Below are 16128 nucleotides of genomic sequence, written 5' to 3' on the forward strand. Positions count from 1 at the left end.
TTTAGAGTACACTGTAAAGATCATAGCTAGACCTGTCATGATAACTATGTTTAGCAAGTTAATGTAATGTATATAATATGTAGTAGAAGGAGTATAGTGTAATATAGGGTAGTATACGCAGAATATGGTAGTATAGGGTAGTATAGAGGGCATATGATAATATAGGGTAGTATAGGCAGTATATGGTAGTAGGGTAGAGAGCATAGGATAATATAGAGAAGCACAAAGAGTATAGGAAGTATAGAATTGTGTAGGGACTATAGAGTAGTACAGGGTAAGATAGTGTAGTACAGAGGAGTAAGGTAGTACAGGGGGTATAGGGTAGGATAAGATAGTATAGGATAGTATAGAGTTGTATAAGGAGTACTGTATAAGTTAGTATACAGTAATATAGGGAGTATGGAGCAGTATAGGATTGTTTAGAGGGTAGTATAGATAGAGGGTAGTATAGATAGAGCAGGGTTGTATAGTATAGGAAGCATAGGTGATATAGAGAAGCACAAAGAATATAGAAAGTATACGATTGTATTGGGAGTATAGAGTAGCACAGGGTAGGATAGAGTAGTACAGAGTAGTATAAGGTAGTATAGGATAGTATACAGTAGGATTGGGTAGTATAGGGAGTATAGGGTAGGAAAAAGTAGTAAAGGTTGGTATAGAGGTGTATAAGGGGTACTGTATAAGGTATTATACAGTAATATAGGGGGTATGGAGGAGTATAGGATTGACAGTAGAGGTTTGTATAGACAGTGTAGGGTTGTATAGGTTAGTATAGACAATATAAGGTGATATAGGGAGCATAATGTAGTAGTAGAGTAGTATAATGATGTATAGGGTACAACTGGGTAGTATAGGGATTGTAGAGTAGTACAGGGCAGGATAGGATATTATAGGATAAAGTAAAATTGGGTAGTATAGAGTAGTATAGGGAGTATAGGGTAGTCTAAGGTAATATAGGGTGGTATATGATAGTATAGGAAGTATTGGATGTCATAAAGTAGTATAGGTAACAGGGAAGTATAGGACATATAGGGTAGGGTATAAATATGTTATTGAGTTAATATATACAATAAATTAAAAGGTTGTAGATATAAGGCTATTATATCAGTGATATTATGGTATTATGGTCTTAAATTGACAATAATATTGTTTATTGAAACATATTGTCCTCAAGAAAATAAAATTGTGACAGACCTAGCCATGACTTCACACTGATCCTGCCTTATCCTTGTTTTATTGCAAATTGTATTTTGTTGTAGTGTTTTATCAAACTTTAAGTTGAACCCTGCCTTATTTTTAGATATTGTGGTTAATAAACACTAATAACAATAGAGCTGCTGGTCTACTGCTCAAATCTACAGGCCAAGAGTTTGGAAGCAATGTGGATTTATAACAAAAACAAGCATGAAATGAGTATTTTTCAACAGATTAAGTGAGAAAATTGTGTTTAATAAAAGCCCTGCAGCAGCAGCAGCAGTGTCTGCACTAACTGACTGTTAATTTGTTTTGCTCCTGCTGATTCTCCTGCAGAGTTTTATCACAGCGAATCAGATGCGCCTGATTTCTCCATTTAGATGCTCCTGGAGGCTTCATTAACACGACGAGATGTTTTCTGCTCAGTGCGATAGACTGTCATTAAGAAATAGTGTGAGGAAGGCTGTTCCAATAGAATGGGTTGCTGTAAATGAGCAGCACCACTGGAACAGAATTCTGGAACAAATGTCTTTAGTTAAACAGGCAAATTAACTTAAATCAATGTTATGACACATTTCATCTTAAAATATCAGTTTTAGAATGATGCCGATGGTAAAATGACATTAACATGGAAAATGTGTTTTTCCGTCTTTAGCTGGGTTTACATTCAAATGTTTCTTAAATATTATGTGTAATTACAAACCTTTGGCAGAAACAAAATATCAAATTAAATTAAGCCATTAATTGAGTTTCCATCCACTATGCAGTATAAGGTAGTATAGTATAATGCCTATTGTGGGTATTGGGGAGTATAGGATAGTAACAGAATTATAGGAAAGTATTGGGTAGTACAGGGTAGTATAGGGAGTACAGTATAGAGTAGGGAGTATAGGGAAATACAGGAGAGTACTGAAAGTGTAGGGTAGTATAGAGAATACAGAACAACAGAGTAAATACATGTAGTATAGTATAATAAATGGGAGCACATAGAGGGTATAGTGAACACATGTAGTATATGATTATAATGGGAGCAGAGTGTATTATAGGGAATACAGAGGGTGCAAGGAATACAGGGCAGTATAGGCTAGTATAGTATAATAAAGGGAAGAACAGGGAAGTATAGGGAATACAGACGGTATAGAGAATACAGGGAGTATAGATTAATATATGATAAAATAGAGAGTGCAGGGCACATAGAGAATACAGGAAGTGTATAGTAGTATGGGATAGTATAGTATAGATAGTATAGGGGATACAGGGCAATATAGGGTAGTAAAAGAAATACAGGGTAGTATAGGGAATACAGGGTAGTATTGGGGGATGTATACAGAAAACAGGGCAGTATAGGGTATACACAGGGAGTATAGGGAATGCAGGGTAGAATAGGGAATACACAGTGTGTAGGGTAGTATAGCACAGTATAGGAAAAACCTGGAGTATAGAGGAGTATAGAAAATACAGAACAGTGTATGGAATACAGGGAATATATTGAATACCTGGAGCATATGGGAGTATAAGATACTTTAGGGAGTATAGGGGGAGTATAGAGAATACAGGACAGTATAGGGTATACAGGGTGTATAGGGTAGTACAGGACAGTATAAGGAATACCTGGAGTAGAGGGTAGTGTAGGATAGTATAGGATAATGCAGGGAGTATGGGAGGAGTATAGAGAATACAGGACAGCATAGGGAATACCTGCAGTATAGGGTAGTATAGGACAGTAAAGGGAATACCTGGAGTATAGGGGAGTATAGGGAATACAGAACAGTACATGGCATACAGGGAGTTTATAAAATACATGGAGTAGAGGGCAGTATAGGATAATACAGGGAGTATAGGGGGGAATATACAGAATACAGGACAGTATAGGGTATACAGGGTGTATAGGGTAGTATTGAACAGCATAGTGAATACCTGGAGTATAGGGTAGTATAGGATAATATAGGGAGTACAAGGGAGTATAGGGAATATAGGGAGTATAGAGAATACAGAACAGTATAGGGGATAGAGGGATTATATAGGGGAGTATAGGGTGTAAAGATGTCAATATTTATTCTATTCTGTTTTTTCTAATACTATTTTTTGCATTTTTGATTTAGTGATATTCTAGCGTGAAAATATGTTTGCAATAATTGCTTTTTTCTCATTCTTTGCATTTTCTATTCATGTTTGTTTTTTTTAGAATTTTTTACTAAAATTAATTCTGCTAAACACAGAAAATCCCTGCTTGCTTCCAAACTCCTGTCCTGTTTTATGCCCATTATCTGTACCAGCACTGTACAGTACATTCCTGCTGAAAACTCCTAGAATTACAGCAAATAACAGTTATATACATAAAACAACATATATACATTTAACAACATTTAACAACATACATATTTACATTTAGATAAACATTTCTAAAAAGATAGTTTCATTTCCTTTTTAACAAATATTTGACATCAAATAGAAAAAAGGAAATATATTTCTATAGTAGTTAATTAAATATATGTATTATACATTTTTATGAGTTGACCATGTAAAACAACACAGATGGCTGAGACTGAACCAGCTGAAGGATGCTGGCAGGATGAGACAAGGTGACGAGTAGAAGAGCACTTAAAGGAGCATTCCACACAAAACCCAACACTTAATATCCCATTCTCTACTGAATGAGTTTACTGCTATCATATAGCCTGTACAAGTCACGCTCATTTATTTATAGTTATTTATGTATTACTTGTGATCAATGCATTTGGTGATTTGTCTTTTTATATATACACTCCTGGACACTTTACTGTACATCCTGTACTTTTGCACCCCTGGACACTACACTACGCACCTAACTTAAATATAATACTTGCACATGTTTATGTTTATGTTTAATAGTCATATCTACTAATACCTCCTATACTTAGTTTATTCTTTTACTGCACTACTTCATATCTACGACTGTTTACTACCACACTTTCTATAGTTTTTTTGTATTTATATATTTATGTATATATTTTTTTAAGTCTCAATTTAGAATTGTATCCTAATATCTATTTATCTATCCTAATATCTATCTATCTATCTATCCTAATATCTATCTATCTATCTATCTATCTATCTATCTATCTATCTATCTATCTATCTATCTATCTATCTATCTATCTATCTATCTATCTATCTATCTATCTATATGTGTTTAATTTGTGGTAGTAGCATTTTTTCACTGTGTTTTTAAAAAGTAAAAAACCCATTTTCACTTTTTTTAAAAACATAGCTATAACTATAGTTGAATGGAGATGGTTAAAATTGCCTAGGTCTTAATTTACTTTAACTTTATCTTGCTTTATCCTAAATGGGTTACATTCAATGATCTTTTATTGAGTTTTTTAGTCTGCATTTTAGTCAGCTTGCTAGGAATGCACCACAAATTGTGGCTGTTAAAATGTTAAAATGCTAACTGTTTACTGTCTTTTAAAAAAAAGTATTTTAAAATTTAACATTTAAAATTTTAGTTTTTTTGTGTTTCCTGAAAAACTTGAAAAAGTTTATTTTAGGAAGTTGGCAATATTTTATTTTCAATGTATAAGTATTCTTAATATTTAAATGTTAAAACACATTAAAAATAAATATATAATAACAATAATAATAATAATAATAATAAAATATAAAATATGCTTAAATATCAAATAATTTTGGTATTGTGATTAGTCTACTTTATAGACAAAGTTTTGTAACAAGAAATATTTCCTGCATTTCTATGGAGCTAATTCTATTATCTGAATGCGTGTATTACAACAGTAATTATTTGTAAAATAATAGAATACGTTGCTATTTTTATTTATTTATTTTTACAAAAAAATATATACTTTTAATTTTACACAGATTATTTTTTTTCACTGCCCAATGAAAAACAAGCATCTCCAAAATAGCAACTTTACAGGAGAAAAAAAACTACTTAACTTAAAATGGTTTGTTTCAGGTAATTTTGAAGTATTTCTATTGGTCTGTTCATCACGAAAATTTGACACAGTATAAGGAACAGTAGTAAATTTAAATGCACAGTAATGTAGATACTTGTTCATTGGACAGCAACAATATATATTTTTATTTGTTATATTTTTTAGAGGAAGTAAAGTGTGAAATACATGCATAAATACTTTTTAATTTTTTTTATTTAGGGGAAATATCCCACCCTATATGTTCTACTCAGGCTCTCACTTGTTTATGTACTAAGTTTATGTACTTAACCCTCCTGTTATTTTCCGGGTCAATTTGACCCATTTTAAAGTTTGAAGATCCAGGAAAAATAGTTAAAAGTATTTTTTTCAGTTTGAAACTTCTGCTTGCCTTAATTAGTGTAATCAACATATAATCTGAAAATACCGAGGTTGGACAATGAAACTGAATCACCTGGTTTTAGAGCACAATTATTTAGGTTTTATGCGGTTTTATGTTTTTTGATACAATCCGGGTTAGCACCCGAACATCCCTTTCAGACAGCTTCCTCTTACAGCGTCCACAGTTAATCCTGTTGGATGTGGTTGGTGCTTCTTGGTGGTATGCTGGCATTACCCTGGATACCGTGGCTTTTGATGCATCACAAAGACTTGCTGTCTTGGTCACAGATGCTCCAGCAAGACGTGCACCAACAATTTGTCCTCTTTTGAACTCTGGTATGTCTCCTATAATGTTATAGTGTGCTTTGCAATATTTTAAGAGCAGAACTGTGCTCTTACCCTGCTAACTGAACCTCAACACTCTTACAGCTCTTACTGGTGCAATAATGTGCAATTAATGAAGATTGAACACCAGGCTGCTCCAATTTAGCCATGAAACCTAAAATCCCACACTAAAGTGATGACAGGTGTTTCAGTTTCATTGTCCAACCCCTGTAGTTCATCTCACATATTTGCATCAAACGCCTGCAAAAACTCAACTAAAACACGAGATATTGCGATATTAAATAGTGTAATTTTGGTGGAATGCTGGTTTAAGCTCTGAAAGGTATAAAACAATAATAAAACACATTATAGAACAAGCCTGGGGAGAAACCTCACATGCATCTCGTTAGGATGATGAGAGCAGGTCCTTCACATGCAGAGAAATTAAGAATTAAGGGCAAAATAACCGGATCCACACGTTCAGCAGCTCACAGCACTGCAGCATTCAGCTCCTGATCTACAGCACTGCAGATTCACACCACCATTAAACCTCTACACTGATACTCTACATCACTACTGCATGGGTCTCTGAGAGCGTGATCTGTGACCTGGAGACAAGGAGAGAGCGAGGGTCCCGAACGTCCCCCTGAATGAAGGTCGTGAGAGATGGAGGTATGAATAATGAACACGTGTTTGCTAATGAAATCCACAGCCTGTCTGAGCTCTGAATTTGAAGGTCCAATCAAACGCCACGGGAATGGACTTATGACTTCTTAAAAGGTCATTAAGGAGCTTATAATCCTCAGCATCTCCTAAAGGGGAACAACAAGGGCTGCAGCAGAGAGGAGTGATCATTATTACACTCGTAAAAACATAAAAAAAAAAATAAAAATAAAGGGTTTTTAATGGTTTTTAGAGGGGTATAGAACCTTATATATATTAAACTGAGGACATTAAATGGTGTTTTTAGATGTTTTATTGAATATATTTTAAGAAAATAGCAAACAAAAAAAAGCTATAAATTGATAAAACATATTTTGTATTTAGATTTTTGCCATATCTACATCTACATTGTGTCCAGACTGATTATTGATTGTGTGGAAGCACTTCACAATAAAATATATAATAACATATATTATATAGATGTATTACACACAGAGTGATCTATTCTAAGCCTTTATTTCTTTTATTGTTGAATACTGATTATGGCTTACAGCTAAAGAAAACCCCCCAAAAAATCTCAAAAACATTTAATATTATAAAAGACCAGTTGGTGCTTTTGGCAGTGTGGGCAGTGTGCCAAGTCCTGCTGGAAAATGAAATCCACATCTCCATAAAAGTGATCCACTGTGTTTTATTATTAAGTCTAAAGTCAGTACAGTTTTGTTTTTCCACAAAATCTTACAGCACTTCATGCTTCCCTCTCCTGACAATAGAGACTTTTTATAGAGATGTGGATTTCATTTTCCAGCAGGATTTGGCACACTGCCCACACTGCCACAAGTAACAATTGGTCTTAGTTATATAATATTCACATTTACCGAGACACTGTTTTTTGGGTTTTCATTGGCTGTAAGCCAAAATCATCAATAATAAAAGAAATAAACACTTAAAATAGATCACTCTGTGTTTAATACATCTATATAATAGATAAGAGATATAAGAGATAAGTTTCACATTTTGATCTGAAATACTAAAATAAAGTAACTTTTCAATGATATTCTAATTTTTTGAGATTCATATGTATTACAGTACATTGTTAAATGGTTTAATATTGTCTCAACTAATTATTAATTGACGTTTATACATTTAAATATGCTTAGGAATGTTGTAAATAATAATGAATTGAGACTTTAGTTAAAAATTATTAATAATGTCTTAACTTGTGTGGATTAATAACTAGTTGAGACATTCGGTTGTACTCTTATTTTAAAGTATTACCAACATATTTGGACAACACAATTGGATTTATACCATATTTGGAGGTGGTTTGAAATGTGATTATAATATAATCAGATTTTAAAGTGTCTTTAGCTTTGTTCACACTGTCAGCCTAATTCAGATTTTTGCTATATTTGAATCAGAACAGTTTGGTCTAATCCCATTTTGCCAATTGGCCCTACCATTTAGCCCCAACCCCCTGTTTTGCATGTTAATGTCTAGGGGTTTATCTAATTCTTAGGGGTATATGGCCACAATTTTTATTGGATTTAATGTATTGGATTTATTGGTGACACTTTCTACAAATGCTGTGTCTATAAGACATTACAAACATATGTATAACACATTATAAATATGGCTATAAATATTTACAAAACATGTATGACACATAGCTATAATTATTATTCATTATGCATTGTGATCATAATATCACATCATCAGCTGTGTTTATTGTATTTATAAGACCTTATATTTTATATATTTTAATACTAAGAACCTCAACAAAGCTGCTTTTACAAAGCATGAATTATACTTATGTTAATATTAAAATAGCTTTTATTAACTTATAATACTTTATAATGTATCATTGTACACTCCGAGCAAAACTGACTTTATATGTCCATCATAGGAATATACAGTATATCAATAGTGATGTGTTAAATATTACAAGCACAGCTTATGATGCATTATAAACACATTTTTTTTTTATAAAATACAAAATAAAAATGGCTATAATGTGTTATACATTTTTATAAACATGCATAATCATGTTTATAATGCCTTACGAATGCATTGTAATGTGTTAAGTGTTTGTTTATGGAGTCTAATACACATTTCATTCATAGAAAGTTAAAAAAAAACAATAATAATCTGATTCACAATAATGTATATATTTTTATAATATATGTATACATATAAAGGACCTCTGATTTCAACAGGTGGCTTGCCAATTTTACAGTGTGCTTGGGATCTGTGGCCATCTAGAAGCAAGTCTAGTGCATCAAGACTAGGCCTAGTCACCTTGTCACATATGTTTTGAGGACGATATATTCAGAAATAGCTGTGATACAAAATATAATAATTAAAAATAATATTATAAAATATAATATCATATAATATGTAATATAATATAATTGTAATTTTAAGACAATTTTATGGCAATGGTTTGATGGAGATACAGCTTTATAGCGTTAAAATACAGTTACACACTCTGTTAAAAAAAAAAATAATAATAAATATATATATATATATATATATATATATATATATATATATATATATTTTTTTTTTTTTTTTAATTTTTGACTGGTAGAAAATGGCACAAAATCCTGAACTCCGTGAATAAAATACAATGTCTCATTAGCATTAAAGTGCTTTCTTTTCACTAAATATACACAAATTGAATGTCCATATATGTCCATATATATTGAACCAACCATAGATTGAGAACACAGTTGTTGTGACAGGCCTAGTCTTTATGGAGATGTGGATTTCATTTTCCAGCAGGATTTGGCACACTGCCCACACTGCCAAAAGTACCAATGTTTCTTTAATAATGTTCAAATTTTCTGAGGTATTGACTTTTATTTTTTTCATAGTCATAAGTCATAATCATCAACAAATAATTGAATAAACACTTAAAATAGATCACTCTGTGGGTAATATATCTATATAATATATGAATTTAAACTGAACTTTTTTTTTTATATTTATTTTTAGATGCACCTGTATCTCTGTGGAAAAATGACAAGTGACAAAAACAAAAGACACGTTGGAATCCAACATACAGTATACGCATTTGATTAAATCTGCATAAATCTGATTGCAATTGCATTTCAAACCCCCTCCAAATTTTTGGTTTTTGGCTGTTCACACTATCAAAAATCAATCTGGATTCAATCTAGATATGGAGAAACTACAGATTTGGACTGGCAGTCTCAGTCCTGGTCCTGGCTGACTATTGACCATTGACCTGCACATTTTCAAGGTTTCTCTGCCTCCAAAACACTTGATCCAACTAATTTAATCTCTTGCATTAACAGGCTTTTATTAGAGTTAAATTGATGTGTTTAAAGCAGGGAAAGCACTAAAATGTGCAGGGTAGCTGGTGTCCAGGACCTCAAGGTTGAGAAATACTGGCCTAACACACTCACTTTACCTTTAGGAAGGGTTCGGTTCCACCTGGAAACCCCCTGCTGAAGCCAGCCCTTGTTGTTACACAACATACACAACCGATGGCTGAACAAACACGGGTTGCAACAAATGGTTAAATGAGTAAACGGGAGGCCGATGGTTGAGCAAATGACAGACCGGCGAGGGTTAGTACAGAACAACATGCGTGGCGTTGGAGAAACGCGGCCGCTGGCCTGCCGGACTGCCCCCGAGGCCACTCGCTCGCAGACCAAGCCAGTCCCGAGTCCCGGGAAAACACAAGGCAAGCAGCTCATGCATGCATGTGAGCAGGCAGGCGGGTTAGGCATCAATACTCAAGTTTAACAAGGAAACCAAAAAAAAAAAAACGTAAAGAATGAGCTTGTCGGAAAAAAACTATGAAGCGTAAAAGAGGGTGCAAAGAACATAAACAGTAAATGTTTGGGTTGTTTTTGGTTTGGTTTGGTTTCAATTCTTTTTTGAATTAAATAAAATAAGTTTTTTTATTAATATTTTAAAAGTTTTGAACAGTGCACATCAGTCAACATAGAGGAAGTAAACTAGACATCCACTGCTTCCTACTTACTTCCATATTGCTGTCTAGTGATCCTGCACTGCTGCGGCGCCCACGCTTGCCTGCCCGAGACATGCAATACCACAGATTAGAGATGGGCATCACACCGTATGGGGAGCTAGTGGTGTACACATCCTGATTTCGTGATTCGAGAGGGGGAGCCAAAGGGACATGTGAGCACACAGCAAGCCTGTTCCAGTCTCAGTACGGTGGGCGGGTGGGTGGTCTGGGGCTAAGGTGAGAGGGGGAGGTGACTGGGGAAGTGGAGGTGGGAGTGGGGGTGGGGGGGGGGGAGTCGTAGCGGTGGTCTCGCAGGCATTACATTACATCACAGGAATAATATTGTGGTGCCAGATTAATTCAAATGACCAGGCCAGGCTCCGCCCACTGATGAATTCTGCCATTGTTACTTTTGTAAGGCTGGAAAAGCTTTACAGCAGATGGGCAACAATCGATTTTAAGGTAATTAACACAATAATAGTATATATAAAGGCCACAAGATAATACATTGAGACTAATAGATAAGTAGATAATACATTGAAGCTAATAGATAAATAAATAATACATTGAGACTAATAGATAATGCATTGAGGCTAATAGATAATACATTAAGGCTAATATATGAGACATTGAAGCTAATAGATAAATAAATAATACATTGAGGTTAATAGATAAGAGATTCAGGCTACTAGATTGAGACTAATAGATAAGTAGATAATACATTGAAGCTAATAGATAAATAAATAATACATTGAGACTAATAGATAATGCACTGAGGCTAATATATGAGACATCGAGGCTAATAGATAAGACATTGAGCTTAATCAATAAGACATTGAGGCTAATCAATAAGACACTGAGGCTAATCAATAAGACATTGAGGCTAATAGATAAGACATTGAGGCTAATCAATAAGACATTGAGGCTAATCAATAAGACATTGAGGCTAATAGATAAGACATTGAGGCTAATCAATAAGACATTGAAGCTAATAGATAAATAAATAATACATTGAGGTTAATAGAAAATGCATTGAGTCTAATAGATAAATAAATAATACATTGAGGCTAATAGAAAATGCATTGAGTCTAATAGATAAATAAATAATACATTGAGGTTAATAGAAAAGAAATTGAGGCTAATATATGAGACATTGAGGCTAATCAATAAGACATTGAGGCTAATATATAAGTGATAACTTTTATGGCACACTGCCCACACTGCGTAAGGTACCAAATGGTCTTATATAATATTCTAACTTTCTGAGACGATTTTCTGTGTGTAATACATCTATATAATAATATATGAGTTTCACATTTTGAACCGAATTACTGAAATAAACTAACTTTTCAATTACATAAATTATGATATAATATGTCGTCAGTTATGTACTCTACTCAATGTACTCTAGGCTGCTGTGTGTGGTCGTCCTGTGCGGAAAAACATCCAAAGCCATTCTACCGCTGCCTTTCAATGAGCCACATAGGCCAATACAAGACATGGCACACACTCAGAACATGGCAGCTGATGGACAGATGACTGGTAGCCAAAAGCACTGCGGCACACACACACATTTTGCTGGCCTGCAGGTAAACCCAGGTGAGCAGCAGGTAAGTAGTACCAGTAAGTAGATCCATCCAGTGGAACGGAAAGGTGGGCGGGGACGATGGGGGAAAGGGGGAGGGGTGAATGGAACGATGCTTCAGATACACGACTGAGTACAACTCATGCCACACTCTGCGAGAAAAAAAGCTTCGAATGGAGGCCCTCGTCAGTGACGTCCAACAATGGGGACCAAAGCAGGGTGGAGAAGAACACTCTGATGACACGACACTCTGCTCAACTCAAATGTTAGTACCTTTTTTATTGATGGGAAATAAGAAAAATCGATGGCTTTCAGTTCCATTTGCGAGTCTGGACTCCTTTTTAATGGATTTCATTCCATCATTGCTGATGGCCAACTGACGGCAAAAAATTGAACCCAGATCAAAAGGGGGATGGCACTTGGAGAAACCTTTTATCTTGGCTTTTACTGTGTATTTATATATGTTTTATATATATATATATATATATATACTGTATATAATTGGATGAAACACAATGTAAAATTATGTGTGACGTTATATATTAATTATATATATTAACCCCTTAATTATCACTACAGCCAAGCACCGAATCGCCTCAAGCGCCTTTGATCAGATCAACATTATGGTCAGTTGGGCACTGTGTCATTGATGCATGAGACTTGATGGTTCACCAGTTAAATTATTAACTATGAAACACCATATTAAAATAAGCTCGGGGTACAAATACATATGGGATGTTATGGGGACAACGGGAGAATCAGAATGGAGGGTTTAAACAGTTCAGACATGTACGTGACAAAACTATTTACAGGTACTGTACATTTCATTTACATCCAGCTGAGCTGGTCAAAATACAACAGTAAACAGCAGTAAACAGAGGTAAACAACACAGAACAGAAGTCTGTAAACATCACGCAAACATTAAACATTAGTTTTAATGACTCATCCATCAAACCTTTCTCTGTATATCTGAATAAACATGGCAGAAAGCATTTCGAAAAGCAACTGTAAATGTAATCAATCAGTCAAAAAGCATTCTTAAATGTTTAGTATATGAACTTTGCTTCTTTAATTCTGCACCGATGCCACACTATATTGTTTCTTCTGAAATCAAGGGTATTAAACAGTTGCTGCCAGCTGCATGTGTATGCATTTACAGTCATATGAAAAAGTTTGGGCACCCCTATTAATCTTAATCATTTTTAGTTCTAAATATTTGGGTGTTTAAACAACCATTTCAGTTTATAATTTCAGATATATCTAATAACTGATGGACACAGTAATATTTCAGGATTGAAATGAGGTTTATTGTACTAACAGAAAATGTGCAATATGCATTAAACCAAAATTTGACTGGTGCAAAAGTATGGGCACCCTTATCATTTTATTGATTTAAAATACTCCTAACTACTTTTTACTGACTTACGGAAGCACAGAATTGGTTTGGTAACCTCATTGAGCTTTAAACTTCACAGCCAGGTGTATCCAATCAAGAGAAAAGGTATTTAAGGCGGCCAATTGCAAGTTGTTCTGCTATTTGAATCTCCTCTGAAGAGTGGCATCATGTTGTTTTTTGCATATAAAAATGTCTACAATAGTTTACTATTAGCCCAGAATTCCATATTTCATTTTTTTGCCCTTTTTTTTGCCATTTTTCATTGAAAGCTTTGAAGGGTCACTAAATCGCTTGATTTTAGGTAACTCCACCCTCAGCTAAAATTTTTAAAAGGTCAAAAAATGCAAGGGTTAGTTTCGGAGAGGCATTGGGTGATGTATGGGTTTAGGGCCAGGGCATGAGCGAGAGCTGATTGATTGGCTGAGCTGCAGCAGCAGCAGCAGCAGGAGTGTGCCTCTGATAGTGGTAGTGAGACCCAAATGATTGGACGTCGTCAGCAGGGGGGCGGTATTATTGTATTATTGATTGATTTATTTGCATATTGAGATGATGTATCTGCATATTAAAGTACACTGAAACATCATCTTAGCATCACCTGTAGCAGAGTTGACCCTGTGGGGGCGCCACAGAGGCAGAAATGACGAAATTACCACAATATAAGTGAAAATAGTTTTTTATAGGTGAGGAAATGTTTCTAAAAATTTTAAGCAGGACTGGTATGTTTTTTATTACTTTAAATCAATATATTTCAGCTATTAATGAAAAAAATAAATATGGTTTAGGATTAAGTGTCTCTTTAACCTTACTTACTACATGACTTATTAGCCAAATTAGCATTTTTTCTTCAGTACAAAATGAAAGAAGCAAACACTTCAGATACTAAACAAGTCTTGGTTGACATAAAGAGTTAAAATTGTCACTTTAATTAGCCGTAATCACTAGTAAATTATAATAAAAGCAATGAATACAATATGAAAAAGCCCAGGATGTTGGTGTGATCCTAAATGATCTCATTGCTCTGGTTTGTTTGAGCACTATTTCTAGCTTTGCACCAGTAAAGCACATGCACACGCCCACATCTGTAACCCCACACCACAACTCACCTGCTTCAGAAAGGTCACGCAGGGAGCTGCTGAGCGCGCTCCGCTTTAGCCCCTCCCCCATCGCATACGTGTCGTCCAGGCTGGCGCGACTCATGGTCCCGTTACCCGCCTCCTTCTTCAGGCCTGACATGCTCTGAGACATGGTGGGTCTTACTACACCTTTCTGCTTCTCCAGCTCAGCTAAAGACGTGAAAAAAAACAAAAGCACTCAGTTTATATTTACTGTATTTGTATTATGTTTACCTGCATCTGTTCTCCCTTACTGCTGAGATAAATTCATTATATAGTTATAATAATGTGATTACAGGCCTACAGCTCTTCAGATATGACCAAATACATATACATAATAAATACTGATTACTAAAAGTCATTCAGACTATGAAGGAACACATAAGGAATCATGTAGTAACTTAAAAGTGTTAAACAAACCAGAATACAAAATACTCTGTGAAGAAGCATTTAGATGCTCTTATCTGGGCAGCCTATGACTTGTAGTTTATGAGGCTGATAACTCTGATGAATTTATCCTGTACAGCAGATGGAACTCTTGCTCTTCATTTCCTGTTTTTGATGCTCTTTGCAACTGCATATTTAAAATGTTTTAAATATTTTTTAAAATTTATTTAGTTCAGTAGTCCTTGTTTCTCATAATCTGGATTAGATTGTATTAGATTAGATTAGAAATGATGCTGTCAAACACTTTATGAAGAGACAAGAAATTCAAGTAATTAACTCTTGATGAGTTCAGCACAGCTGTTAACTGAAAGCCTGAATTCCAGGTGACTCTACCTCATAAAACTGACTGAGAAAATCCAGCAGAGATGTGCAAAACTGTGTAATCTAATCAAGAGGAGCTACTTTGAAGACTCTAAGATATAAAACATATTCTGGTTGGTTTAACACTTTTTTCATCACTAATTTATTTTTCTATTTGTTTTTCTTCATACTTTAGATGACTTTAGTATTTATCTATAATGCATAAAAATATAAATAATGAAAAATCACAAAATTTGAGGTGTGTCCAAACTTTTAACTGGTACTGTATATATGTATTTATGAATAGCACTGTATATATAGTGTGTTTGTGAGATTATGGGCCCTATTTAAGTGATCTATGGTGCACCGGTTGATTGCGGATTGTGCAGCTGGAATTAGGGTTATGCAAAATAAAAAGCTGCTTACACTCTATCCGGTACTTTTCCATCTCCTGGACCTCGGCGATGGACTCCCGCAGGTCATCAGTGAACTTTTTGCGGTCCTGAGGGTTTGGAGCGTTGAAGCTAATGAGGACCTTTACATCAGCGCCTGGAATAGCCGAGGTGAGCCGGATTCCATTCGGGTAATCTGAAAGGGATACGGACACATACATACAAATATATATATGAAAACACATTCTCAATAGACTTGACTGAAAAAAAATATAAAATATATATATTTAAATTTAGACTGATATGGAACAAGAACTAGTGTTTGACTGGACAATTGTAGCCAAAAAATAGAATAGAATATCATATTATTATATACGACCAATTGGTGTATATATAGT

The 16128-nt window shown here is 34.5% G+C and overlaps 1 protein-coding gene across 9 annotated transcripts in view; it reads right to left on the reverse strand.

Moving 5' to 3' along the window:
- LOC103026485 (IQ motif and SEC7 domain-containing protein 1) overlaps positions 1–16128 on the reverse strand; it is a 296017-nt gene that overhangs the window by 9094 nt on the left and 270795 nt on the right. For 8 of the 9 annotated variants that reach the window (XR_007423895.1, XR_007423896.1, XR_002650850.2 and 5 more), the window contains 3 exons: positions 15765–15926; positions 14583–14762; positions 10510–10559 (listed from right to left, as the gene is read on the reverse strand). Coding sequence is in view for 6 of the 9 variants with exons in the window: in XM_022676789.2 (XP_022532510.2) it covers positions 10510–10559; positions 14583–14762; positions 15765–15926 (392 nt within the window). In the remaining 3 variants the exon portion in view is untranslated. The remainder of the gene's footprint in view (positions 1–10509; positions 10560–14582; positions 14763–15764; positions 15927–16128) is intronic. The other variant, XM_022676796.2, reaches the window with a different exon arrangement.

The sequence above is a fragment of the Astyanax mexicanus genome, chromosome 13, assembly GCF_023375975.1.
Source record: "Astyanax mexicanus isolate ESR-SI-001 chromosome 13, AstMex3_surface, whole genome shotgun sequence".
In the NCBI taxonomy this organism is placed as follows: Eukaryota; Metazoa; Chordata; class Actinopteri; order Characiformes; family Acestrorhamphidae; genus Astyanax; species Astyanax mexicanus.